The sequence below is a fragment of the Sciurus vulgaris genome, assembly GCF_902686455.1.
Source record: "Sciurus vulgaris genome assembly, chromosome: 5".
NCBI lineage: Eukaryota > Metazoa > Chordata > Mammalia > Rodentia > Sciuridae > Sciurus > Sciurus vulgaris.
The window spans coordinates 174,360,688-174,387,378 of record NC_136465.1 but is presented as its reverse complement, the minus strand read 5'-3'; the positions used below and the strand labels follow the sequence as shown (position 1 = coordinate 174,387,378).

At 48.0% G+C, this 26,691-nt stretch overlaps 3 protein-coding genes and 1 long non-coding RNA gene across 7 annotated transcripts in view; 1 reads left to right on the top strand and 3 right to left on the bottom strand.

The window, feature by feature from the left end:
- Positions 1 to 1,902, bottom strand: part of SREBF2 (sterol regulatory element binding transcription factor 2) — a 60,332-nt gene extending 58,430 nt beyond the window's left edge. The window contains exon 1 of the mRNA XM_079141211.1: positions 1,800 to 1,902. Within this exon, the coding sequence (XP_078997337.1) occupies positions 1,800 to 1,887 (88 nt within the window). The 5' untranslated portion in view covers positions 1,888 to 1,902. The remainder of the gene's footprint in view (positions 1 to 1,799) is intronic.
- A 1,374-nt stretch (positions 1,903 to 3,276) lies between these two features.
- On the bottom strand, positions 3,277 to 20,552 carry CCDC134 (coiled-coil domain containing 134). Of its 4 annotated transcripts, none has more exons than XM_079141224.1 (7): positions 20,410 to 20,552; positions 18,458 to 18,576; positions 17,451 to 17,572; positions 17,181 to 17,265; positions 15,371 to 15,552; positions 15,012 to 15,083; positions 3,277 to 3,524 (listed from the first exon to the last, which is right to left on the bottom strand). In XM_079141224.1, exons 2-7 carry the CDS (start codon positions 18,558 to 18,560, stop codon positions 3,519 to 3,521), a joined length of 570 nt encoding a protein of 189 aa, XP_078997350.1. In that variant the 5' UTR covers positions 18,561 to 18,576; positions 20,410 to 20,552; the 3' UTR covers positions 3,277 to 3,518. The 4 variants fall into 4 exon arrangements, with proteins under 4 accessions (XP_078997350.1, XP_078997351.1, XP_078997348.1 ...); XM_079141225.1 differs by lacking the exon at positions 3,277 to 3,524 and adding an exon at positions 4,535 to 6,083; XM_079141222.1 differs by lacking the exon at positions 3,277 to 3,524 and adding an exon at positions 12,301 to 12,552.
- Positions 20,553 to 20,638: 86 nt separating this feature from the next.
- Positions 20,639 to 24,659, top strand: LOC306661912. Its single transcript, XR_013764006.1, has 3 exons — positions 20,639 to 20,754; positions 21,330 to 21,605; positions 24,351 to 24,659. It is a non-coding gene; the product is annotated as an uncharacterized lncRNA (long non-coding RNA).
- Positions 21,593 to 26,691, bottom strand: part of MEI1 (meiotic double-stranded break formation protein 1) — a gene marked incomplete at its 5' end in the record, with an annotated part of 75,226 nt that continues 70,127 nt past the window's right edge. The window contains 5 exons of the mRNA XM_079141212.1: positions 21,593 to 21,816; positions 22,243 to 22,355; positions 22,516 to 22,647; positions 23,516 to 23,622; positions 24,093 to 24,174. Coding sequence (XP_078997338.1) covers positions 21,771 to 21,816; positions 22,243 to 22,355; positions 22,516 to 22,647; positions 23,516 to 23,622; positions 24,093 to 24,174 — 480 coding nt within the window. The 3' untranslated portion in view covers positions 21,593 to 21,770. The remainder of the gene's footprint in view (positions 21,817 to 22,242; positions 22,356 to 22,515; positions 22,648 to 23,515; positions 23,623 to 24,092; positions 24,175 to 26,691) is intronic.

Sequence of the window (26,691 nt, the reverse complement as noted above, 5' to 3'; positions counted from 1 at the left end):
CAGCCAGTACTTGAATACTTGCTGACCAAATGAAGACAGGGAACATTTGCCAAACTTAGTATGGGGGCCTGGGAAGTCACTGAAGCACTGTAGTAGTTTTCAGAGTACTTATTTTATTCAGCCATCTATGGGGATAAGGTTAATATTAACCACTAGGTAATTTAACAAATTACAAATTAAAACAAATAAGAATCAAGTAAGGAAGAGAAGTGCAAAATTTGTTTGTACCCTTGCTAGAAGGCAACTTTGGGCATACTTCTGTGTAACAGTCAGTAAGTTAATGAACAGAGGGAAACTAGTAATGGTCAACTGTACCTGACAGTTATAAGGACTGAAAATATGAATGTGTATGAGTGCTTAACACAATACCTGGCACATGTGTGCTCAAAACATGTTAGCTACCCTTATGTTCCCAAAACTCTTCATCCCTGATCTTCCATTTAGGAGCACTTAGTGGAAGGGTCTATGGTTTGAAGTGGGGCTTTCATTAAAGGTCTTGCTACAATGCCTGGGTGACCAAAACAAAGTAAGGACAAACCAAGAGAGAAAATGTTACAAAAGCAAAATGGGAAAATGGCAATCATATTTTTCAAATAGCTGCTACTACTTATCTCTTCCTCCAGAAGAAAATATTTTGCATTTTTTTCATCTGCAAAATGGGACTGCAGCCCTCCTGCCTACAAGGCTGTAGTGAAATCCTAGATGTAAAAGCATTTTGTAAACTGAAAAGCAACAATGTTCCTGAGTTATTGCTTAAGAGCATGGGTTCTGGACTCTCTAAGGTGAGTGACCTCAGGAGACATCTGTAAAAGAGGCAATAAGATTTATCTTCCTAACAGGATGGTTGTGAACAACAAGTGAAATAATGCAAAATATTCAGGGCCAAGAACATGGGAAGAGCTCCACTATTTGAAAGTCATTAAGATTAGTAGCCTATTCGTTGAATTCCAAATCCCCAAAGGTGGGATGTCAAGAAATCAATAGCTCAGGAACTGGGAGAACTGGATTCTGTAACTAGCATGGTGACCTTGGGCAAGTCGTGGACCCTCTCCAAACAGTGGTTCCTATGGTCGAAAAATGAGAACACTGCAAGAGCGGTTTCCTGGGCCCCTACCAGCTCTTCCACTCCGCTGTTAAAGCCAACAGAACAAAGACCACCCTCTCCCCAGCTTGTACCCGAGAGGTCACAACTCAGAATTCCTGCTGCTCAACTCCCTTTGCAGTGCGACAGCACGAGCGCCCGGGTCTCCATCCCTGGAGAGAGGCGTCCACACTCCGCCGCCACTGCTCGTTTCACCAGCAACTTGCTTCTGCAGCAGATGCCCAAAGTTTCCCGGAGCGCCCGACGACCCAGCCGTCCCTCAATCCCCGGAAAAGCAGGGGTGGAGAACGCCCAGTTTAGGGGCGCAGTCCGAGGAATTCCGTGGCCCCTCCTGTGGTCAGGCTGGGAGTGACAGGTGCGACGCGGGGCCGCGGGCGGTGGGAGAGCTAGATGACCCACAGCGCCTATGGGCGCCGAGGGAGGCGGCTCCCCGAGACGCCCCCGGCCCCAGGCTCCTCGATCCGCTTCGGGCCCAGCAGCTCCAGGGATTCCACCACCTCCCGGAGCCGAGCGCCCGGGCCCGGGGCTCACGCCCGTCGCGCCAGAAGGGTTGGGGACCGCCGGGGCCACCGGGCGCGCAGGGCTCTTCCCGCGCGAGCCGAGGCTGTGGGGTGGGCGCACGCGCACCCGCGCACGCCGCCGTAACCCCTTCCTCCCCGCGCGATCCCCCCACTCCCCCCACCCACCCACCACTCACCGTCGATGTCCCCCAGGGTCAGCTCGTCGCCCAGCTCCGTGAGGGTCTCCATGGTCTCCAGGCCGCCCAGCTCGCCACTCTCGTCCATCGCCCGGGTTGGCGCAGAGGCCCCCCTGCCGTCCCGCTCAGGGAGACGCGGGGGCGGTGCTGCCGCCACCGCCCATGACACCCGACAGCCCCCGCCCGGTACCGCCTCACCGGCCCGTGCCAGCCGCCGCCATGTTTGTGCTGCGCCCCGGCACCGCGCGGAAGGGGCGGGGCGGGAATCCCCCGCCCCTGCCCGCGCCCTCGTGGCCCCGCCCCCCGGCCGCGCGCCCCCTTGTTTGTTGTCAATGGGACCAGGCTCCTCTTAGCCAACCGGCGCGCGAAGCGGCGCGTGGGGTGATGGCGCGTCATCGATCAGCAGCTCAGATTTACATAGGCAGGCCCCGCCCCTCGCGGCCTCAGAGCCAATAGGGAGAGTAGCCACCGGGTCCTCCGCCCAACCTCCTTCCCCTTGTTTAAAGGACCCTCTCCCTTTCCTATTGGATCTGTTCTTCTCGCAAGTACATTGACCCGTCTGGGATCGAAGGGTTAACGTTCCGCGGTCCAGTCGCGACCGCCTGCCGCCCCCGGCGCAGGCTGTGAGCACATTATGTCATCTTCCCAGCTGCCTCTCCCCAACCCCGGCCTTGCCCTGCCCTGCCCGCCTGGGAAAGCCTGCGGAATCGAATTTAGCCCCCAACACTGGGGGACGGAGTCGAGATCGTCCAACTCGTGCTTTTTCCAACGCTCTTTAAAATGCAGAAACCGAGGCTTGGCAGGGCCGCAGATTGTCCAAGAGCAGTCAGCACTACAACTTGGGCGCCTCTGCACCTGTGGCACCTGGTCCTTTATCCCAGGTACCTCAACCCCTGAAGGCCTTTAAACAACGTCAGTGTCCAGCGCCCCACCAGCTCCTGAGGAGGAGCCCGGGCACGAGCGTTTTGAAAAAGTTCTCAGGGGATTCTGACGCACATCCCACCCACGGATTCCCACTCCTGGGACCTCGCTGCCCCATCTTGCAGCTGGTCACGTGCACGCAGAGGTGCAAACTTCCAAGAATTCATCCTAAGGAATAAAAGAACAGTGCTCAAAAAATGCTGAAACAAATACGTATGTTCAAAGACGTTCATCACAAGGTTCTCTATAACTGGGAAATACTGTGAAGCCCAGTAAGACATTGGATAAATTACACTTAGAGTATCATGGTGTCATTAAAAATTAATGTGTATTTATTGACAAGAAAAGGCTTTCATAATCTACTGAAAGGAAGAGCAAGCTTTCTGTAAGAGGCAGCTGTTGTTTAGGGGTCAGGACTTAAGAGCACACAGTCTGGGAAGACAGAGGAGTGGACCTACTAATTCACTGCATGACCTTGGGCTGGTTGTTTAAAGCCTGTTTGTCATCTCTAAAATGGGGCTAATAGTACTCATAATTGTAAAGATCATTTGCACACTCTTTTGACATCATTTATTGATTATCCCTGGCAGGCAAACAGTTCCTGCTAAGAACTTCCAGTCTAGAGAAAAGAAAGGAGGGGTGGGGGAAAGGCAGTAAACAAACAAAAATAATAGATGATGGTAGTACAAATGAAGTGAAGGAAAAGTAATGGGACCTAACTTGTGGTTTCAAGAAGACTGGCTGGTGGTGTGGCTCAGTGGCAGAGCATTTGCCTACATGAGGTCCTGGGTTCCATCCTCAGCACTGGAAAGAAACAAAACAAAACAAAACAAAACAAAACAAAAGACACCACACTCTGAAGTGGCATTTAAGATGAAACTTAAAATTGTGAGGCCAGCTCTACCTCTGGCCCTATGCCCCTATACCCAGGGGCATAGATGACATGACAAACACCTTAAGGTGGAGGAGCTGCTGCCAGCCAGCACATGATGTAAATCCTGGCACATAGTAAGTTCTCATACAAGGTAGCAATTGTAATTGAAAAAACAAGGAAAGCCAACAGCTGGCTGTCAGTGGTGGATGTGAATGGGGGGATTTGGGGTGAGTCTCATTTTCTTCTTGGTATTTTAGTATTGTCTAAATTACTTTTTATGATGAACACACATAAGTGAGAAATAGTATCTTATTTTGGGGGTAAATAAAACAAAAATGTTCTCTTTGTTGTTTATGCACAGAAGGAAAACTGACCCAAGCCCCAGCTGCCCTGCTCTGGATTGGCACTGAGCTGGACAGTGCTGTCTTCAGCTGTACGTCTCAGTGGCATCCTCACAGGGATGGTTTTTGGTTTTTATAGTTCTGGGGATGGAACCTAAGAGTGTTCTACCACTGAGCTATATCCCCAGACCTTTTTATTTTTAATTTTGAGACAGAGTCTAACTAAATTGCCCAGGCTGACCTCCAGCTTGCGATCATGCTGCCTCAGCCTCCAGGATTATAGGCATGTGCCACTGTGGATGTCGAACTGATGGTCACTGTCTGCTAAACTGACAGGGTTCATCAACAACCCTCATAAAACTTGCTTTGTTCTAATGCTCGCCCCCCCCCCCCGCCCCGCCCCTGCCCCAGCACCTCAGTAATTCTGCAAGGGGCTGCCTTGAGCAACAGGTCAGGAAGGTGGGCAAAGTACTTCTCACTCTGTAGCTGTTCCCAATGGGACCTGTCCAGAGACTCTGGTGCCTGGCCAAATCTGAGGAACACAAATAAAGGCTCCAGTAGGAGTGGAGAAAGAAGAGTGGCTGGCTGCATGAGTCCTGGATCCCACCCAGCTGAATGTCTCTTCCAGGTGGTGCCTTGCTCTGGCTGGGAGGACATAGGCCGGCTGTGAGGGCTGAAGCAGCTTTAGACAAGCTACTCTTCAGGAACTGTGTTCTTCATCTGAAAACAGAGGGGCTGGACTAGGTGACTATTATGTTGAGATATTTATTGTGGATAGGTACCTGCCACAGGTCATGGTAGAGAACCATGCCATTTACTCCCTCTGATGCCTGCCCTTTCAGGCCTCTGCTCCTGGTACCTGTCCTCCTCCCTCTTCCTTCAGTCTCTCAGAATTAGTTCAAATATCACTTCCTCCAGGAGGTCTTCCAGCAGGATTAACCAAGAATTTGACAGAAGTGGGTTAGAAGGTAGGAAACAAGTTTGGTTTAGGACAAATTGAAGCAATGAGGATTATCAGATGGTGACAGAGCAGGTACCATCAACTTTGAGGTCTTAGAGGGTGTGGTTGCCCAAGAAGCAGAGAGAGGCTAAACCAAAAACCCCTTCATTTAAAGGGTCAAGTGAAGTAAAAGGAGCCAGGAAGAGATAGTTCAGGCTCAGACTGAGGGCAGAGCACCAGGACAAGAAGCCCAGCAGGGTTCTGGGCAGCCCTGTCATTGCTGCCACAGGCTAAAGTTCCTCCAGCACTGCCAGAGAGAGCAAGGTGACTGTTCCCAGTGCCTGCTCAATGACTGTCCTAGGTGTCTGAGTACAGAGATCATATTGCTCCCAGGTCTCCTTGGATCAAATACCCTCCTGGGACACTTCCAGTTCCCCTCTTGACATTGACCCCTCAAGGGCAGTGCTGAGGATGGAATAAGAAGCCTGAGCCAAGCCTCTGCTTCTCTGCTCCACCAGGCCTGGGACTCGATGAGGTGGGAATATCCTCCAAGCTGGCCTTGGCATCCCTGAGGGTCCCTGATTCCCTCAGAGTCCCCTCACAAGCCTCAGGGGGCCCAGTGGATTTTCTGGCTTTTCTGTATCTGGAGAGGAGCTGGGACCTGGGCTGGGTGGCTCAGTGACACAATGGGACCAGATACAGGCATCACACCTCTACCAGTGATTCAAGTCTGGTTCTGATGCTTCACTGCAAACTGCAGCAGGGAGGCAGCCAGCCAGCCAGCCAGCCAGCCAGGAGCCTTCGCCCACCAAGAGCCCAACCCAGGAGTTCCCCCTGCCTCCCAAGCCATCTCCACAGTGTTCTCTGAAGACCTCCTGGACACTCTCTTGAGGTCCTAGGAGAAAATGCAGCCCCCTGAGGTTCAGTTCCTTCAGCTCCCAAGGACCTAGTAAATGTGGTGTCACCATCTGGAAGGGGCTGGTGCTCACCACCACGGTGGATGCTGCCAGGCCACAGCCACATGGCTGCCTCCCCTTCCTCTCACAGGCCTCCTGCTGGCCCTTGATCCCTGAGCTGCTCCAGGGTTACAACTCAGACTGGGATCGTGAGATCCTTGGGCCTTTTCGCATCTCTTTCCGCTTCTCCTCTTTCTTCCTGCGTTTCTCTTCTTCCCTCAGGGCCTTCTGAAAAGGGTCGGTGGGAATGAACTGTGGAGAAGAGCAGAGTGGTCTGACTGAGTCAGTCAGCAGCAGAGTCCTCTGAGCTAGGCCGCAGGGTATGGAGACAGAAAGGTTGCCTGGACACAGTCCTGCCCTCAGGGAACCCCAGACATGGAGTTAAATGGGTTGGGAAAACTGCTGATCAGTTATTAAAGCAAAAGCAGAAATTTGCCAAGCAAATAGGGAAATTAAGGGCATCCCTAGCAGAGGGACAAATGCTGAGTTGTGAACTGAGAAATAAACAGACTCCTCCAAGGAGAAGGGCAGAGTGGCCTGGAGCCCCCAAATCACACCCTCCGGGAAGAAGTGAGGAGGTCAGCAAATCCTAGAAAATGGGCACTGACACCAGTGGGCAAGGAGCAGCCGCTGGGGAGGAGGTACATAGGAACAGGGGAGCAAAGGTTAAACTGACAAGTGGGAGGAAGAGACAGAACACAGGGCAAGCAGGATTGGGCAGAGGACAAGACCTTTGGTTGGGGCATCTTCAGCTATAATCCCAAGCAGGCAATGGCTCCTCTCTGCACACTCCAGAAGTCTCCCCCAACCCATAGCTTCCACTAGTCTATTTGGTTATTTACCCCCAAACCATGTCTAAACGCCTGTCTGATACCCCACTCGAACCTCTCAGTGCCCATTTTCCCAACCTGATGAGGCAGCATTTTCCCAAAGCCCTGTCCCCTTCGAGCATCCCCGTCCTGAACAGTGGTGCCTGTACCTCCTCTAGGGGAACAGGGCAGAATGAGGAATCCCCAGCTTCACTTGCCCCATCCCCACAGAGCTGTCACCAAGGCCTGTAACCCCCAAGTCTTTCTCAAACACATTTACTTCTCTGCGACTGCCTCCCCACATCACCACCCTACCTCTTTCCTGGACAACTCCAGAAGCCTCTTAAAAACTCCCCACATCCACTCAAGCTATGCGTACTACAGCTAGTTACCAAAATGCAAATCTTACCTGTCACCCCCCGGCCAATAACCAATCACCCCTTCATCGCTGCAGACTCTCAGGGCAAAGTTCCCGAGAACCCACTCGCCTGCTCTCCATCCTTCAGTGCACCTACCTTTCCATTCCCAGGCCTTTGCACGTGCCGTGGTTGAGGTCCAAACACTCTTCCTAGTCCCCACCTGCTTTACCAATATTAGCTTCAGGTCTGCTATCATTGCCCTTGGGACCTCCTCTGGGGCTGCCTCCTTGGTGGCACACTCTATCACTTTGTGCTGATTTCATTTTAGCACTTCTCCCTTGTGATCACTAGCTTCGTGCCTGTCACCTGCCTGGCTGCATGTTTCACCAGGACATAAGGATGGTCTCAGGAGCTGCTCACCACTATGCCCTGAGCCCCTAGCACAGTGTCTGCCTGCTTCTCAATAGCACTCCTTATGTCTTCTAAATGAAAGGATGAGCCAATTAGAATATGATATACAAAAGTATCCCAAACTCAGGCTGTGAAACATGCCCCCTTTTGTATGTTCTTAGGGCAAATTTGACAAATGTTTGTTCAAGGTAGACATTGAAAACAAACTAAGAGCTCCACCTTGTGGAGTAATCTACCTACAAAGTTAGACTGAGCAGTGCCTTTGGAAGATGGGGGAAACCATAAAACTGTGGCCCAGAGAAGGTAAGTGATATGCTTAAGCCACACAGCAAGTGGGAAGCCCAACTAGGATTAATTCACCAGGTCTCCCATGCACTTTCTGTGTGACCTGAACTCATCACTTGTGTACCACTGATAGGCTGGGTACTGTAATGCATGCCTGTAATCCCAGCAATTTGGGAGGCTGAGGTGGGAGATCTCAAGTTCAAGGTCAGTCTTAGCAACTTAGCAAGACCGTGCCTCAAAATAAATAATATAAAGGGCTGGAGATGTGGCTAGGTGGTAAAGTGCCTCTAGGCTCAATCCCCAGTACCAGAAAAAAAAAAGAAACAAAACAAATCACTGACGGCCTCCAGCAGTTAATTCTACATCTGGCATTGATTCAGTCCTCTCCCTTGATCTGCCAGCAGCAGCTGGCAAGCCACTCTCTTCACACTCTTCCTTCTCGGGGTTCTCTGCTAGTTCCTCCTTATTCCCCAACCTCTCATGGCAGCTCTGTCCCAGGCCTCAGTCCTCAGACTGCTTCTCCGTCTACCTGGCCCTGGGGTGAGCACTCCCGTCCTGTGGCTTTCAGTGCCGCAAATGTAGGCAAGCTCTAGACGGTGGCTCCAGCTTCCTTTTCCTCCTGAGTCTACAGCCACGTATCCAGTCCCCTCCTCAGTATCTTTTTTCAGATGTTCACTAGATGCAGAAACACAATTCCCTCCCCAACCACTGGAGAAAACCCAGCCTCCTCCTTCCAGATGCTCAGCCCAAGATCTTCCAATCATCTTGATGCTTCTTTCATTTTCTTACCATATCTGTTTCCTCAGAAAATCCTACTGGCTCTATTTCCAAAAGAGACCCTAAACCTAACCACCCCTCACTAGCTCCTCTGTTGCTCCCTGGTTCTAGCCACCTCAGCTGCCTTCAGCTCCCTAAGGGACAAGCACAGAAGACTCCTCACCAGCGTCCTCTCCCACCACGGTCCTAAGACCATTCTCCACCCAGCAGCCAGGTCAATACTTGTAAAGCAACACATCAGAGCCCATCAGCCTGGCCTCCGCATCTCTCAGGACAAATGCCAAAGCCCTCGGTAATGCCTCTGAGGACATGGGATCTGTCCACCTCCCACCCCAAAGATGCTCCCAGCACAGCCTTCGCACTCTCTGCCCGGCAGCCTGCCAAGGTCTTCTGCCAGCCGGCTCCCACACTGCCTTCAGCCCTTTCAGCAGGCTGCATCTACTCCGTGTGAAACAGCGACTGCATCCCCACCTGATGCCAGGCATTCCTTGACCACAGTCCCCTGCTTTGTCTCCACAGCCTTTGTCACCACCTACCATATATGTATTTTTTATTGGCCATCTATCTCCCCCAACAAAAATGCCACTCCTGGGAGAACAGGGTTAGTCTGTCTCCCCACTGGCTTCAAGTCAACAAATGTCCACTAAATGAAGTGAATGCTATGTGTCTGAGCCTCTGTACAAGCACACGGTCCTGCCTGGAAGGCCCCCTGCCACTGGTCCACCCAGCAACTTCTACTCACTCCCCAGCGGAGGCCATCCCCCGCTCATTATATTTCCCTCCACCACTGACACAGGGATTATGCTGGACTGGAACTCTTATTTTCCTGCTGCCTTCTCCAGCATACAGTGAGCATCAGAAGAGCAGAGGTAGGGTTAATCCCCAGGACAGAGACAGCAATCAACCTGATTTTAGTGATGATGCATAAGATGTAGAAGAGAACTTTCAGAACACTCCCCACCAAGCTAGGCATGGTGTCACACACCTGTAATCCCAGCAACTCCAGAGACTGAGGCAGGAGGATTGCAAGTTCCAGGCCAGACTCAGCAACTTAGCAAGGCCCTAAGCAACTTAGAGACCCTGTCTCAAAATAAAAAATAAAAAAAGGCTGAGGATATGGCTCAGTGGTTAAGCACCCCTGGGTTTAATCCCTGTCACACACACCAAAAGAACACTCAGCACAAAGGGCATGTATGAGAGGAGATAAGCAAACCCGTGGCTTCTGCAGATGGATGTCCATCAAAAAGTGAATGGGCTGGGGGTGTAGCTCAGGAGCAGAGCACTTGCCTAGCATGCACAAGGCCCAGGATAGCAAAAAAACGAAACAAAGCAAAAAATTTCAGACTATTCCCAGAATAGGAATATACACTTCTGCCACGGTTATGTCCAGGAGCACCTCATGCAAATATCACACTAAATTTAATCTGGTATTCATTCTCTCTGTGGCCCTTCCTCCATGTGAGAGGGGAATCTATGACTGCTTGGTGAGAAAGCCCACTTCACAGCAATAAAGCATCTCCATGGGTGCAAACCACCACAGCCGCATACACCAAGAATACAAGGTCCCGGCTGTTCTTGACCAAGTCCATTTATCAGGGTTATGACTGCAGAAAACAGCTTTGAGGGATGTATCGTCTTGGTTTTGCCTAGGCATGGTCACTAATTCTGTGAGGGAAAAACCACACCCCCCACTTTGCTGTATAAAGCAAAGCCAATGGCTCAAGAGGGCCCTTGATTCTGAGGTTCCTCTAAATATTCAGGGCTGGTCCACTGTAGCTCAGCTAAGTCAAAAGCTAAGGTGTTGTACAAAAACAAATTAACATTTCAGGTCTGACTGCTACTCTTTAAAAGGCCTGTTTCCAGTCAGGCATGGTGGCTTATGCTTCTAATCCCAGCAATTTGGGAGACTGAGGTGGGAGGTTGAGGCAGGAGGATCACAAGTTTGAGGCCAGTCTCAACAACATAGCAAGACCCTCAGCAACTTAGCAGGGATGTAGCTCAGTGATGGGCAACCCTGGGTTCAATCCCAGTTCCAAAAATAATAAACAAATAAATATATAACTAGCATGCTTCAAGGCAGACCCTTGACTACCATCTGGAACATAAATATTTTAAGAAGTTTCCCACTTCCTAACCAATAAGAATAGTTCACTGGCAGGGCGCGGTGGCTCATGTAATCCCAGCAACTTAGGAGGTTGAGGAAGGAGGACTGTAAGTTCAAAGTCAACCTCAGCAACTTAGCAAGCCCCTAAGTAACTTAGCAAGACCCCATTTCAAAATATAAAATATAAAAAAGTGCTGGGGATGTGACATAGTGGTTAAGCACCCCTGGATTCAATCCCTGGTACCAAAACCAAAAACAAAACAAAGAGCAGTTCACTGTGCCTACACTGTTTGTGCAAACAGTACGGTTGATGCTGATCCCTTGCTTTCCCTCTGGGAGTCTGGAATTTTTGCATAAGTTAGGCAAAGGATGACCATGTGACTGATTCCCAATAAAAACCCAAGCACTATGTCTCTAAGAGCTCCCCTGGAAGACATTTTACATGGGTTGTCACGACTTGTGCTGGGGAAACTGAGCACATCTCGTGTGACTCCTGGGGAGAGCTGTGGAAGCTGGACTCCCTGAACCCTGCCCCATGTGCCTTTTCTCTTTGCTGATTATTCCTTGTCTGGAGTAGATCTTAGCCATGAGCGTGACTATATGCTGAATGCTGTGTATGCTCCAATGATCTGAATTGAAAGCTGTCACCCTTGCCTTAGACAACACTCCTAGCAACTGGGTATGGTCTATTCTTACTGACTTTCCTTAGTGTCTTAGCCATCTGGTCTGCCGCTCAGAAGACTACCTAGAGACTGGCAGATCAAAGACCCTCACTTCTCTTTCGGGCCACACACTGTAGAAACACCTGGTGGTTGCTAACTAGACTGTGTGGGTCACTTGTCTAGATGACCACAGCAAAGTCCATTCTCTGATAAGGTCAAATGGAATCAAACTGATAAACAAATTTATACTGCCTCTGCCCCTAAATACATCACTGTCCTCAATGTAGCAACACACCCACTACCATAAACAGGCACAAAGCAGAAGATGCTATAGTTTTGGTTTGACTACCTGAGTCTTAGGTTGGAATGGTCTGGCCTGAGGCCACTGGGATTATGACCACTTGGATTACTTGCTGACTCCCTTGTAGTGGTCAATGTGGGCAATGATGATCTCACCTAGACCTGAAAGAAAGGTCTAGGTGAGAGGAAGGAATGATCAGAGAAAAGTGAATTTTTAGGTACTGGGACGAGACACATGGATTTTGTTGCAATAATACCAGCAACCGGGGAAGGAATGCCTTGAACTCTGTTAAGTGCAAGGAACAATTTATGCTGTCTTTGTCCCTTAGATCCAGCACTACCATCTGGCAAAACAATCCTAGGTTCTGCCTGAGCTCAGTAGCAGCTGCCACTGACAGTCTAACCATCTGCTGGGTGTGTCTTTTCCATTCACATGATGGGAAACTCACACGGACAAAGTCAGTTCTGAACTATTCTTCTGTGCCTGACACCATCAAAGGTAGCTCCTAAAAGTGACCCTGTGCAGACCACAGGACAGTACAATCTTGTTTCAATCTAACAGATACAAGAGTATTTGTTTGAGGCTGGGGCTATGGCTCGGTGGTAGAGCATTTGCCTAGCATGTGTCAGGCACTGGGTCTGATCCTCAGCACAAAATAAAAATAAATAACATAAATGTATTATGTCCATCTACAACTAAAAAACATTTTTTTTTTTTTAAAAAGTATTTACTTCTCTGATATCTGAGCAGCCTTGGATTACAGCATATAGGGGCAGCTGAGGCTAAAACTGCAGTGACACTGCCCTCAGGCTCAGGTGAATAGTGTACAGGTGACTCAGAGGACAAGGTGAGAGAATGGGCCACAGAATGTCTCCTCACAGGAGATAAGAGTTGCTGTGGATCCATCAATTACCCTCTGTAACTATTAATAATAACATACATGGCCAAGAGTGATGGCAAATGCCTATAATCTCAGTTATGTTCAAGGCCAGCCTGGGCAATTTAGCAAGACCCTATATCAAAACAAAAACAAAAAATTAATACCAGGATTCGTGATGAAGTTCAGTGGTAAAGCACCCCTGGATTCAATTCCCCGTACAGAATACAACAATATCATCTATGAAAATTGGCAGGTAAGTCTAAACTGTCTTACATGAATGGTAATGGCTAATAGATTGGTTTTAGCTGGGAGCACTGGCACAGGCCTGTAATCCCAGCAGTTCAGGAGGCTGAAGTAGGAGGATCATAAGTTCAAAGCCAGTCTCAGCAGCTTAGTGAGGTCTTAAGTCACTCAGCGAGACCCTGTCTCTAAATAAAATATATAAAGGGCTGGGGATGTGGCTCAGTGGTTAATCACCCTTGGGGTTCTATCCCCAGTACAAAAAACAAATACTAGTCTTGTATCATATCCTGATTGTTCAAAAGAATACCTACTGGTCCCCTCGAGATTTAATCACAGTTGATTGTGTCAGGGATCCTGGAGAATATGGTTGAGGTCAATAGAACAGGTTGGCTTCATCTTACTATTTAAAATACATCTGAAGCCAGGGATGGTGGCAAACGTCTATAATCCCAGAGACTCAGGAGGCTGAGGAAGAAGGATTTCAAGTTTGAGGCCAGTCTCAGAAATTTATCAAAACCCTGTCTCAAAACAAAAAATTAAATAAGGGGTTGGGGTTGTGGCTCAGTTGTAGAGTGCTTCCCTGGCACATGTGAGGCACTGGTTTGATTCTCAGCACCACATGTAAATAAACAAAATAAAGGTCCATTGACAACTTAAGATATATATATATATTTTTTTTTTGCGGTGCTGGGGATTGAACTCAGGGCCTTGTGCTTGAGAGGCAAGCACTCTACCAACTGAGCTATTTCCCCAGCCCTTAAGAGATATTTTTTAAAAATTAAATAAAAAATAACATAAAAAGAGGTAGGTGGACATTATTACCTTATATACATGTATGATTACACTACAGGTATGACTGCACCATGTTCAGCCAGAAGAAGGAGGAGGTGTGCTCCATTTGTGTACAATATATCAAAATGCATTCTACAGTCATGTATAACCAATTAGAACAATTTTTTTTTTAAAAAAAGAATGTCACGAAAATAAATAAAGTAAGATTTCTCAGTTAAAAAAAAAAAGAAGCGAAGGATGGAGTTCAGTGGTAAAAATGCCCCTGGGTTCAATCCCCAGTACCAATAAATACTAAAAAAAGACTGAGGATCAGTGGTAAATCAGTGGTAAAGTACCCCTGGCTTCAATACCCAGTATAAAAATGAAACAAAACAAAACAAAATTTATTATCAACCAACTAAACAAAATTTACATCTGATAGTCATCTTAATAAATAAAATATGACACAAATCGAATGGATTTGATCATGGCCTTTCGGTCATGTAAAAATCTGACTTAAACCAAGACCCATAGGGCTTGAGCAGACTGCTGGGTGAGGCAATTCACCATGGCCCTGAGCATCCCTGCATGTTGTTGCTGGGTACACCAAGTATGCAAAATTCTGGTTGCTACCTGGGCTACTTTTCCCAACTGTATTCCCACAGAGCAATCCTGAAGGATAAGGTAATGTCTCCCCCAAACAAAGAGCAGGTTTGCTTTCATTCACTACACAAATAGTCAATTTCCTAAGCTCAGTGATCCTCAGCTATAATGCAAACCCACTATATGCATAGCCTCTACCTGGGCCCCTCATGTCCACCCCATGGGACTTGGGGAACAAGGGGAACCAAGATGACCAGGTCAAGTCTGGTTACTGCTTTTGCTGTAACAAAGTCATATCTCTGACCTGTCAGTGTCCATCAAATGGTAGCAGGCAAGCTTGTTAGCCTGTGAGCAGGGTTAAATCCTAGACCCCTCACAGACCCCAACTCTCTTCCCTATACCAGGGGCCAGCCTGGAATTTGATGAGTCCAGTCTTCTAGTCACTCATGAAGCCGTTCCTTCATGGCCCTGCAGGCCCTACCCTGTACCCCTCTGATCCCTTCCTCCCTCTATGGTATATGTCCCCATCTGTTATCCCAAACTGTAGCTTCCAGTTCTCAGAGCTTACCTCAACTCCCTGGGGGGAAAAAAAAAATTATGTGCATGAGTGCAGGATAGAAGTTGAGATGGAGGCTTAAGGGCAGGGAAGAGCATGGCCTGACCTCACCTGGCTTCCCTGACATTTACCTAATACGGGAGCCTCCTGTGCATTGAGATGGGTGTATTCACAGCTTCAGGACTGCACCCCAGAGCTGGTGTGCACAAACTGTGAACAGACAGGGAATCTAAAGCTAAGAGAAGAGCAGTGACTTGCCCAAAGGCTCCAGTGAATGACAGTTTCTGGACCTAGACTCAGGAATGTTTGGCTCTAAGTCCAAAGCCCTCATGCTCCACCCTAGGACCCAGCCCCGAGGGTCCAGCCTCCCACGATGGGCAGAAGCAAAAAAGACATAGCCACAGGCCCTGGCAGCTCACCTCTGTTTGGTCTATTTTAAATGGGTTCTGGAAGTCGGAGTCTTTCTCGCTGATCCCCAGCTCCTGGGCCATCTGCAGATGAGGAAAAGCTAGTTATCCTCTGCCTTCTGCCTCTCCCTCACCAAAGAGCCACTCTCCCCATGCAGGGATCCAGGCCCTAGGCCTGGGCAGATGTGGGCCAAGTGATAACCCCTAGGAACCTAAGTCAGCACAGAAATGGGGCTCCATGGCCCAAGGTACCCTAAGGTTCATCACAGAAAATACAGCCAAGCACTGACACTCAGGTTCAACTGCAGGCAGACACAAGACCCCAGCCCACCACTAGACAGAAGGCTCCCAGATCTCATTCTGGTCCTTACCAAGCTAAGGATGGGTGAGTGTGTTCCCTGGTCAAAGACACCTGTCTGGTTGCAGAAGCTGATGCCCCAGCGGATGAGAAGGTTCCAGTTGGAGTTGTGGTCAAAGTAGTGATGCACGATCCTTGGGAAGCGCAGTACCACATCACCGAAGAAGGCTGTGTTCTCTACCACATGGGAGAAGGCTGGCAAGAGGACCTTAGTGAATGGACAGGGTAGCTGTCCTCTGATTCCCTCCTGGCTGGCCCCAGGGTTTGGCATCCATGAAACCCACCATGTGGGAAATGGATGGCACCCACTAGCCACGGGCTGTCCATCACAGGTAAAATGTGTGTGGTAGGGTCCTTATATCCCCAGGTCATTGAATTCCCATAACCACCATTAGAGGAATATGTGGCTGCTGTTCTCATTTTACAGACGGGGGACTCAGATTCAATAACTAATGAGTGGCAAATCTGGTCTACAAAGCCAGGTCTGTCAAAAGGCACATCTCACTGTTTAGAAGACTGATTTACTGTGGGATCCTCAAAAGTGGGTACTGTTGTGTATACAAAGGATAATGCATCACATGAGGCTTTCCTCCAACATATCACATGTCCAGAGCTGGGCCCTGATAGTAACACAACTACAGTGTCTGTGATGGATCAGTTCTATAGGATGGCTAGGGAAATGGTCAGGGTTGTGGGGTTTGGGGATTTCTTAAATGTTCTTTCCATTTTATTTTGTTTTAAATGCTTCTTCTGATTTTGAAATTATTCTCATCTTACATAATATAATACAAAATTCTTTTACTGGGCTTCCTCTAATGTTATGATCTTACGTAACCACTGCACAGATATCCAAACCAGGAAATTAACAACAACAAAAAATTAACCACCCTAAAGAATTTCATTTATTTTCCCATTAATGTCTTCCTCTGAACAACAGGTCACTTTAGACTAAGGTTAGTGAGTCCACCATGGTGGCAAGTCCCCCAAGCCCAGGTGAGTGGAGGCAGGGAAGACACAATCAGAGCCAGTCAGCCCAGCACAGGCTAGGCAACCCAGGGAAGTAAACAGACTCAAAAGACATAACAGTTTGGGTCTGAGATGGGCAGAGATCACTGGGCTTCAGAATTATCTTGAATCTCAGGGATCTCAGGAGCCAGCTTGGTACAGGGGGAAGAGGGCAAATCCTCTTCCATCTAGAAAATGGAGGGAAACGGTGCTTGCCTCATAGCCAAGATTAAGTTGACATCTGTAAAGAGCCCACCACTCAATATCAAAGGCTGCTTCAATCTTCTCTCAGACAGTACAATCGAAGAAATGTCACTGTTAAAAATGTAACCAACCAGGGGCATTTTACTTTTGAGCTACATCCCCAGTTCTTTTTATTTTTTAGTTTGACACAGGTCTAAGTTGCTCAGGGCCTTGCTAAATTCTGAGGCTGGCTCTGAACTTGTGATCTTCCTGCCTCAGTCTCCAAAGCCACTGGGATTACAGGTATATGCCACTATGCCTGGCTTTTTTCCCCCTTTATATGGGTACAAATCTCACCTTCCTTTCCAGAAGGGTCAGTGAGGTAAGCAACTGATCCTATCCCAACCCCTGGAGTGGTGGTAAACAGAGGGTCCTCCCTGGTTCCCCTGCACCAAGCACAGGACAGCACAAAGAAATACATCTGTGTCAGCCCAGAAATGCTTGGATTAAGCACTCATCCCCACAAGGGGGCCACTGAGAAGGTACTCCAGGTAGGAAAAAAAAATGACCAGGAAGTCACAGATACAGAAGATCAGAGAGGTGGGGAGGGAAGTAGAAGGCTAGAGAGAGCATACCATCCTTCAGCTTCTCATCCTGGGGGAAGGGCCCATCTGGAAGCACGTTGGCAGCAGTGAGCACTGTCCGGGAGTCCTCCAGCACCTAAGGGAACCCCACCTGGGCTGAGTGGCTTTGTAGAGCCCTTCACAACCTAGCCCCACTTCAATCCCCATGTGCATGCAACTTCTGCCTCATTGAACACCATCCCCTTAGGGAACTGCTACTCATATATCAGTGCCCAGATAAAAGCCTTGACCTACCATAAGCTGCCCCCTGCCCACACAAACCTTAAAGAGCCCCTTGAGCATAACATCAAGGATCTTGTACTGCTGGTAGACATCATTCAACTGTGCCAGGTTCTTCAGTGCTAATAGCTGTTCCCGCCGTTTCACCTCAAACATCTTCTTGTCTGGGCAGCACTAAGTAAAGGACTAACACCAACAGCCCTGCCTGAACAACTGTTCTGAACCAGAGGGCCCATTCCTGACCAGCAAGTATCTGTAAAGGGCATGAATGCCCATGGTTGGGACCCCCCCAGAGGAGCAAACTGAGAAGCACACATGCCTGGTGATGTATCCTTCAGTTCTCTGAGAACTCCACATTCAACGACCTGAATCTAACCCTCCAGGACCTGGCTCCTCCCTTCCCTGTGGTCTTCTTGCCAACTCTCATAATCATTCATACTCCTGAACCTCTACTACTCTGCGCATGCTATATCTTTTGCCTAGGATGCCCCCATCCCCTTATCCAGGAGTTTGTATTCTCTCAAGACCCCGCTCAGAATCCACAGCACAGTATTTTCCAACCCTTCCTGCGTCCATCAGAGCACTGATCACAGTACACAATGACCATCTGTTTAGACACTTTCTCCCCATATGCCTGTGGATGCTTCAAAACCAGGGACTGGTCCTGACTTATCTTTGTGTTCCCAAGGCCTGGCAAAGAGGAGGTGGTTCAGTACACCAGGGTCAAGATAAATTAGTAATTCAGAGTTCCTGAGTGTCAACCTAGGGTCTTGCCCACAAGGTACTAGACACATAAGCAGTACTCACTAAGCCTTTGTGGCTCTGAAATATACCTGCCTTCTTCATTTAACATACAGAGAAACAGACTCAGAAGAGAATCAACTTGCCCAAGGTCTGGCTAGAGTACCTTACCTTTTCTTCCCTATTCCTGCCAGGTGGGTCTGCTCATCTCTGGAATCCCCCAAGGGATTAGGGGTATAGAGAAGCTTCATGTATTGATCTCTCAGAGATAACTCATTAACCCTACCCTGAATTCCAACAAAAGATACAGATCTCCAGGCTTGGGTCCATTGAGGTCCTCAGGGTGCCTGTGGCCCCCATTCCAGACAGCAGCAGGACAAAGAGGAAGGCCAAGAACTGAAGAAGGTCCATTTCCAAGACCCTGGAGCTAAAGGAGTAACCCAAAGAAATGGAGTGAGACCCAGAAGTTGCCATTAAATAAAATACAAAATGAAGCAAATAGCAACTTCCCCTAATATGGCACAGCCCCCAAAGACCAAGAATCAGCTTTAGGAAGCCCTGATGATTCAGACCAGACACATACTAAAGACCCATGGGATAGCAGTAGGAAGAGAAATACTAATAATGCTTAGAAGAGTCGGGTAGGGTTCTGGATTAGAGCCCTGTCCCTGTTTGTGTGACTGGGCAAATTGCTCAGCCTCTATAAGCCTCAGCTTTCCCACCCATAAAAAAAAGGGGTAAGGAGGTCACCTTTCTGCTGTAGAGAGGTAAGTCTGGGTGAGGAACTGTGACTGGAGAAAGGGACTGGTCCATTACATTCCCTTTCAATCTTCTGTCCTAGCCTCCCAGGAAGGTATCAAGTCAAGGAAGCCCAGGCAATGAGAGGGGTTATAAAACGTCTGACTTTTGTCATCAGAAAGGAAGAAAGAAGGGAAGCCAGACATAATGGCATAAGCCTGGAATCCCAGCTACTCAGGGTGGGGGAATTGGGGGTGCTGAAGTAGGAGGATTGCAAGTTTGAGGACAGTCTGGGCAACCCAGTAAGACCATCTCAAAGTAAAGCTAAAAGGGCTGAGGATCTCACTCAGTGTTAGCTTGCCTATCTTGCATGAAGTCCCAGTACCACAGGAAAAAAAGAAAAAGAAAATGAAAATGAAAGGAAGAAGGGGAACAGGGGGAAGGGAAGCAATCTTGGGTTAAGAGGAGTGTACTCACTGTGGAACCAAAGTTAACACCTGTTAATATTCTGCACCATCCTGAATGAGTATCTACTCATCTAGGCATGGTTCTAGGGCTGGGAATATAGTAAGTAAAACAAGAAAAAAGCTCTGCATTGATAGTACTTACATCCAAGTAAGCGCAAGAAAAAAATCAACACACTTGTAAAACAAGCTCAGGATGAGATGAAGTAGGTCAGGTGAGACATGAAATAAGTGGTCAGCGGAGGCCCGGCACTCAGATGACTGCTACCCAATTTCACCAACGTGGAAACTAAGGTATAAAAAAGTGAAGTGACTGCTTAAAGTCACACAGCTCTTTCGGGGCTGAACCAATAATCTGTTTAATTTTCAGTACAGTGCTCTGTCTCTTCTCTCTTTCTAAGGAGTATATAAGCTACCTCAGATCACAGATGGCCAGTGATCACCAGGACACCTGACCCAGGGCAGATATTCAGAGACACTAAAAGGCCTTCAGAGGCCATCAGAAAAACTCCCTTCTCCACGCAGATGAGAAAACTGAAGCCTAGAGAAGGAACCCAAGTTCACTCGGGCCGTCCACTGTTCACCATCACGCTCCAGACCCAAGGGAACCAGAACCAGGCTACAGCAAAACTTGGGGGAACAAGGAGGGTATCAGAGAGCCGACAATGCCTGAAGCAGGGGAGAAGGGGAAAAGGAAAATGGAAAAAGCAGACTGCAGGGGGCAGATCCTGCTCTCTCTACTGTTATTCCGTTTTTCGGCCACTCAGCCCCGCTCGCTGCCTTCCCGCGCGTCCCCGGAGCTCCTCACGGATTGGCGTGAGGCTCTAGACCCATTCGGAGAGGGGACCAGTGGTGGCGGGCGCTGAGCTGGTTACCGGGGGTGGCAGGTCCAGGTTGTTGTCCCGAGTCTTGTGGGATCCCGAAGAAGACAGCGAGTCTTTCCAAGGAGAGCCGCCCGATCTCGAGATTCTTTCCCCACCCTGCAGCCAGTTCGCGGCCCTCGGTCCCGGCACTCCCCTCCCCAAGAACCTTCCGCCCGGCGCCCCCGCTCCACCTACCAGGCAGAGCAGGAGGTGCGGGACGGGGTGGACCCGCAGCACCTTGGCGTGAAGCTCCGCTCAAGGGTCTACTGGGCTACACAGCACAGTCACCCAACTCTGGAAAACCTGGCAGGCAGCGTGTAGAGACCGCGCAACGCCGTCCCGCCCACCGCACTGCTCCCGGCCAATGAGTGCGGGCCGCGACTGCTGCGCTCTGCTGAGCTCACTTCCGGCCCCGCCTCGCTTTACCGGGGCGCCAGTCCCGGGAGATGTCAGCCTGACTCGGTCCTGCCCCACTCGCGTCCCGCCCCGGCTTCACCGCGTCTGGGGCGGGTACACTGGCGTGCGGCTCTCGATTTTAAGGTTGAGTTAGTTGGAGGAAGTTAAGTTGCAAGTGGGGGTCTGTGTCCTAACCCCTGCGAGCGGGGAGACCTACGCTCGCTTCCCGAAACTGACTTTATTTTTAAACTGCAAGTCGCAAGCTCAGTTTAATACTTCGTAATTGGCACTTTTTAAAGCAACTAGCAGAACCTGCTCACCCCCACCAACTTTTAAACCAAGTTTTGGGTCGGTTCGTTTAGGACGGAGTTAAGCCCCAGTTTTGCGGAGAGTCAGGACAGCTAGACCGGAGGAATAAGGATGGTGGCGTGGCCCGTTACACGCGCCGGGGCTCTCGCCAGGGGGAAGGAACTGGAGGCCCAGGCTGGGCTGAGTTCTAAACAGGTGCAGGCACAGTTATGGAGAACAGACTACGACGTGCAAGCGCCAAGTGCCGACAGTAAATAAGAGCTGCTCGCATGAGTATATATAAAAACAAGCTTCGAGGGACAAGAAGCTTCCAGGAAAGGGCTTGCTGGGGTACTTTCGCTCAGCTAGAAAGGCTGAGGATTTGACCTCCCCTGCCTGGGAATTAATACTTCTCTCCATCTCCACTTAAGGTGAAGTGCCTCTCAGAACCCTTGGATCATAGCAGCCCCAAGCGCAGAGGCCTTTGGACAGCCCAGAGGATGGCTGTGACCTTACTGATGTTCTTCGGATACAGCTGAAGCATCTAGCACCTGCTCCTTAAGGTGTTGTTGTCATAATAAATCTGCCTCTCTTCCCTTGAGGAGGCCATCCATCCCTTGCTGAAACAATCCACTATCCAGTTAGCTGAGAAACCAGCTCCAGGGAGACAAGATAAGTTCACAGTTAAATGTTTTTGGAGAGTTCATGTAGGTATGGGCATATAATTTTATTTCTTGATTCCATTTTCACAATGAAGTAAATGGCTTCAGATAAATGACAGCAATTATCCTCTTCTCCCGCCACATCCCAGTTATGCCCTGACTTTGTCTCGTCTCACTTCTCTCCATTTCTGGGTCATCAAGTTATAAGCCTCAGTCTCTGATGTGGGACAGTGATACAGCCACCCCTCCCAGGCAGCTGGTAATGAAACATGAAAGGAGAACAGCAGAAAGGTGGAGCCAACTATGGGGAATCACACTGCCAGGGCCCCCCAAAAAGCTAGAACAGTCACAGCAAAGATGCTCCTAAAAATAGTGGCATGGATTCTAGAATTAGAACATGCATACCTGGGCCAAGCAGTCACTATAACTGTTCTATGGAAGGGGAAAAGAGCCACGGAGGCCATCAGGGATGGGAGTGGGAAGTACCCCCTACTCTACAGTGTCTTTGGAGCACTTTAAATTCCCCAAAGACCCTCTGACCACTACTATCCACCCCAGCTTTCTAAGGAACTTGCCAATGGCCAGCTCTTCACTTGGACTGAAGAGGGAAGCATAATGCCACAGCCTCCATGGCTTGGGTAACCTTGCCCAGGCCAAAGCTCGAAGATGCAAGAAAGGATACAGCATGTCATGCAGTGGTGGTTGGTCTGAGAAGGCACTGAGGGGCAGGCCCTCCAAGGAAGCCTTTAGGGTCTGGATAGTGCTGTGATCAATCAGGAGACCCATACTTTGGACCTAGGGGAGAAGAGGGCAGGGAAGGTAGGATCTCTCTAACCATCCCCATCCCCTGTACTCCTGACCTCCCAAGATCTGTAGCCAGATCTCCCACCCTCCACAAAGATGGTGTTGAGGGTTGAGCCTCACAGGGGTTGCATGGCATCCCATTTCCACCTACCTGAAGAAAGAAGTCACGAAGAGCTCTGCGTGTGGTGTTCGAGAGGGTAGATAGGTCAGTCAAAGCCGCAACTTGTAGCACATGACCGACCTCTTCGTGAGAGAAGACACTGCTGCTTTTGTACCGCACAAACTGGCCCAGGAAGAAAAGCCCCAAATACCCAGTGATTTGGAGGAAATGCCATTTCCTGTGCCCTGCTGTACTTGGCACTGAGCTGGGGACATGTTTTGAAGCCCACAGAACCCTCACTTCAAGGGTACTGCTTTGGTGGGTAGGAGTGAGGTAAATGAGGCAACTGAGGTCCTGAGGCAACGGGCCCTAACTGACCCCTCTGGCCTGCCTCCCTCCTCCCCAAGCCTTGCACTGCACACTAATGGCCAAGATGAACTGTGCATTTATCATAACCTACTACCACCTGCTCTCATACCTGCTGTTCTCACTTCACTGCCTGGAATACCTTTGATACTTTCCTCCTCTGCCTATTAATCCTTCAAGTCTCAGATAAAATGTTACCTTCAACCTACAAAAGCAGTTACTCTCTTCTGTGTTCCCACACCAACCAATGATTTATTTGTAGATCCACTCACTATCATTCATAGACTCACTGCTTTGTTATTTATTCAATGGACATTTACTATGTGCCAAATACTTAACATCTCTTTCACTCCACCACTCAAAACATACTCAACTCTTCATTTATTTGTCTATTTCCTTCTCTAGTTGGAGGGACCCTTAGAAGCAGAAAAGTTGGCTCATTGACATCCTCAGTACCTAGTAGAATGTGGTGGCAGATAGAAGAGAAAAGGGTCAGGGTCTACTAGGGTGAAGAGATGTGGGCACTCAGGAATTCTCTGAGCAAGCCTCTTGGAGGCTGAAGGCCCACTAAGTCCCTCTACCTTATTCGAGGATAAGGGTTACCTAAAGCAAATGTCCCAAGCCTCTTCAGCACCACCTAGTTCATGACATTCTTCAGACCATGGGGCATCCTTTCTATACTTACCAGGGTCATAAGCCTCAATATCTCAGATCTAAGGAAGGAATTTTCTGCAGCATCCAAGAGAGTAAATAGCAAAAATCGATTCCAGGGCTGGGAGGCCACATGGAGCGCTGCAGGCAAAAATCAGTCCCCCACATGGTTAATGCTGCTTTTCCAAAGCCCTGGGGACAAGTCCTAGTGACAGGCTTCTCTTAGTGACTCCAAAGGGGGCTACTCAGCTTTAGGCAGGGCATTGGACAGGCTGCCCCAACAGGTTTCTTTCTTTCCTGAGCTATCCATCTATGCTGACTGGCCCAGTGAAACATTATCCCATGATTGTGGGAGGTAGGCAACAGGAAGGGCTTTGCCATTTAAGAGCATTTTGAGACCATAGTTGGGTAGGTCTCCTGACCTTTCCGAACCTCAGTGTCCTCATCTTTATAATGGGCATGGTAGTACCTTTGCAGGACTGTTAAGAGCCTTAAACAAAATGCGTATGAAGTAAACAACAGGGGGTAGAAGCCTTTGGAAGAAAGGTGGCAAGGGCTGACTCCCTCCAATCTCCCCCAGGGGAACATCAGAGAAGGAGGAAAGTTTCTACCAAGGTCTGGGTTCCGGGCATATAGGTAGTCAAGCAAGGCCTCCAGGCAGCCAACACAGGCCTGTGACAACAGAGGGTCCTTCTGCAAAACAAAGACAAAAAACAAAAACAAGAATAGAAATTAGGGTCAAGTTTTGCTACCCATGTGTTTTCGTGTTAACCAAGAAAAAAACATTTGGTTATCACAGTTATTTGGATTTCAGAATTTCAGATTTGAGATGTGGCCCTGTAAAAGTTGTATTCATCTATCACCCACAGAGCACAGTGACTTTTCAAGACAGTTTTGTTTCAGAAAAGGAGATGGACCTTGGACCCTACTGAGAGATTCACAGATTATAGACAATGGAAAACTCCAGGCCAATGGGTTTCAACCAATTTTTTTAAAAACAGCAGAAACTTTCATCAAACAAAGCTTTATGCTCTAATAACCACATGAAAACAATCTCATGATCATCAGTCAGAGAAATGGAAAACAAAATTACCAAGAGATACAACTATATACCCACCAGTGGCTAAACTTGAAAAGACTGACAATACCAAGTGTTGGTGAGAATGTGGAGAAACTGAAACTCTTGTTGGAAAGGCAAAATGGTGTAGCCGCTTTGGAAGACAATTTGGTGGTTTCTTATAAACTTAAATATATAATTACTATAATTACCATATGTGGTAGAAAGAAATTTTAAGATGGCCATGACCTTTACTGCCAGATGATCTCCTGTGATTTTATTACATTATATGGGAAAAGGGAGATTGTTTAGATGGACCCAAATTAATTACATGAACCCTTTAGAAGCAGAATTGTCTGTCTGATGACAGAAGAAGAATCAGAGTTAAAGTGTGACAGACTTGATGTAACCTGTGGTTTAAAGATGGAGAGGCCTTGTGAGAAAGAATTTGAGCAACCTTAAAGAGCTGAAAGACGTCCCTGAGGAAGAATCCATTTGTCCCAGATAAGCATCCAGCCTGGTTAACACTTTGATTTCAGCCTTGTGGAATCCTAAGTGGAGAACCTGGTTGAGTCTACCCAAACATCTAACCTACCGAATTGTGAAATTACAAATGGTTGTTTAGGCCATTAAGTTCATGGTAATTTGTTACAAAGTAATAGAACACTAATGTATCATTTGACCCAGTGGCCTACTTCTAGGTACTTACCCAAGAGAAGTAAAAACATACATTTACATAAAGATTTGTCCTTCAGTATTAAAAGCAACTTTATTCATAATGCTAAAAATCTGGAAATCCCAAATGCCCCTCAATAGGTGAATAAATAAACAAAATATAGCCATATAAAGGAATACAGTTTAACAATAAAAAGAAATTATTTACTAATACACATGAATGGATCTCAAAAGCATTAAGCTAAGTAAAAGAAGCTAGATACACAACACCACATATCATATAATTTATATGAAATTCTAGAAAAGGTAACAGTATAGTGACAAGAAGCAGACTAAAGTTTGTCAAGGGTCAGAGATGGGAAGAGGAAATTGACAGCGAAGAAGAATGAGAGAACTTTTAAATGTGATGGATATGTTCTATATCATGATTCCAATTGTATTTATAAAACTATTTGTCAAAACTCATTCAATTGTACAGTTAAAAATTGGTGAATTTTATAATATGTAAGTTATAGCTCAATAAAACTAATTGTTAAAAAGAAATAAAAAACAACCTAACAAAAATTCTATGCTGTCATCATGCTGTTCTTTGGGCAACTTACTTAATCTTTTTATTTTTTTTAACTTCTTTTTTAACTTACTTAATCATGTTGAGTGGGGACAAAAAGATTATGTGGCTTACTGAGAGGGTAATATGAGAAAATGGAAGTAGTGTTTAACAGTGCTTAGCACCAAGTAAACACTCATTAGTGGTCAATGTCTTCATGCAATGCACAAGGAAATCTCTTTCCTCTCTAAGCTGCCCTGAACCTCTTCCACAGAACTCCAAAGGTATCCAAGACACATGCTGTAAAATGGTTGAGCTAATCCACCCACCTTGTTTTACAACCAAGCGAACCAAGGCCCAGAGAGAAAACACTTGATTTAAGGTTACCTGAGTGGCAGGTCTAAGCCCAAAACCAAGGTCTCCTTATTCCAGATCCATCACCCTTTCTTCTCTAACCTAAACTGAACTCAGCTGATGGGCACTTCCTTCCTCTTCCCAGGTACCCAAAACCATATAGCCATGGGTCAGCATGCCATAGTTTTCTCACCTGATGAGGAGCTCTGGCCCTACTGCTACTCTTAAATAACCCTATATCCATTCAACCCCTGGATGGTGAGTGAGGGGCCAGAGGGCTGAGCATTAGGAAAACCAGGGACTATTGCTCAGATAACAATGGCTCCTGTTCACAAGATGTACTTCTTGGGACACTGAAAGAATATGAATTTTGTGATCAGAAAAGACCTATCTTTGAATCCTGACCTGAGGTGTATTACTTAACATCTCAGGGACTGTTTCCATGTTTACTGAACTGAGATGATATTTTCCACTTTATAGAGGTGTCATGAACAACATATGTCAAGTGCCTTGCAGAAAGCAGGCTCTCAGCACACTGTATTCTCTCTCCTATCCCCTTCACCTCCTACTCTTATAG

What these genes read in the sequence shown, in the direction of transcription:
- CCDC134 (XM_079141225.1), bottom strand. Translation starts at nt 18,560, where the DNA reads ATGGACCTTCTTCAGTTCTTGGCCTTCCTCTTTGTCCTGCTGCTGTCT. An exon ending in GGACCCAAGCCTGGAGATCT is followed by an intron (nt 17,573 to 18,457) that starts GTATCTTTTGTT and finishes AGTGCTGCCCAG; the next exon opens with ACAAGAAGATGTTTGAGGTG. An exon ending in TTAAAATAGACCAAACAGAG is followed by an intron (nt 6,084 to 15,011) that starts GTGAGCTGCCAG and finishes TCTTCTCCACAG; the next exon opens with TTCATTCCCACCGACCCTTT.